Source organism: Monoraphidium neglectum (assembly GCF_000611645.1).
Source record: "Monoraphidium neglectum strain SAG 48.87 unplaced genomic scaffold scaffold03597, whole genome shotgun sequence".
NCBI lineage: Eukaryota > Viridiplantae > Chlorophyta > Chlorophyceae > Sphaeropleales > Selenastraceae > Monoraphidium > Monoraphidium neglectum.
The window spans coordinates 5325-6164 of NW_014010032.1; the positions used below are offsets into that span (position 1 = coordinate 5325).

At 63.0% G+C, this 840-nt stretch overlaps 1 protein-coding gene across 1 annotated transcript; it reads left to right on the top strand.

The window, feature by feature from the left end:
- Positions 1-87: 87 nt before the first annotated feature.
- On the top strand, positions 88-532 carry MNEG_13054 (Ribonuclease H2 subunit A; the record flags this gene model as incomplete). Its single annotated transcript, XM_014038477.1, has 2 exons — positions 88-154; positions 378-532. 2 exons carry the CDS (start codon positions 88-90, stop codon positions 530-532), a joined length of 222 nt encoding a protein of 73 aa, XP_013893931.1.
- Between the last annotated feature and the right edge of the window lie 308 nt (positions 533-840).

Sequence of the window (840 nt, forward strand, 5' to 3'; positions counted from 1 at the left end):
CACACACACACACACACACACACACCAATAACCCCCCCCCCCAAAAGGTCCAAGGTGTCCCTCAACGAGGTGGCCGCCCAGTCCACGATGCGGCTCATACAGGGCGCACTGGACGCGGGGGCGCGCCTGTCAGAGATATACATAGACACCGTCGGTGCGCATATTTGGGGGGAGTGATCTGGTCGCGCGCCTCACCTAATGAGATCTGATCCGCAAGGCCTGAGGATAGGCAAATTGGATCAGGTGCTGCAGTCTTTCATGGAGGGCAGCTTCAGGAAAGCACGCCCTCCCGCCCCTCAGCTCAGTTTGCACGGCGGTCCAGGGTTCATTTTTTCGCGGTGACCCGACGCGCCTGCCCCCATCCCTCTTCCCTGCAGGCGACCCCGAGCGCTACAAGGCGCGCCTGTCGCGCACTTTCCCGGGGATCTCCTTCACGGTCTGCCCCAAGGCCGACGCCCTGTACCCCGTGGTGCGCACCAGCATGACTCATGGCTGCTGGTCCGCCACCCTGATGGATGAGCCATTACCTTGATGGTGGCTTCAGAATGGGGTCTGGGGTTGTGTACGTCGTGTTTGGGGACCCCAAATGGCGTCCCAGCTGCGTCGGGCCGCCGGCAGGGGCGCGGCTTGGGGGGAGGCCCCCGCGCCTGGCGCCCTCGCGGCCGCGCGACGCGGCCCGCCGCCTGCCTGAAGAGCCCTCCCACCTGCTTTCCTGTCAATCAACAAAAGATGGCAACAATGACCAAATTCACAGCTACAACCGGTGATGCGCCGTGGAGGGTACCGACAAATCCAACAAACCCAACACAAGCACCATCTGCTTGGCGGTGACGTTTGCCC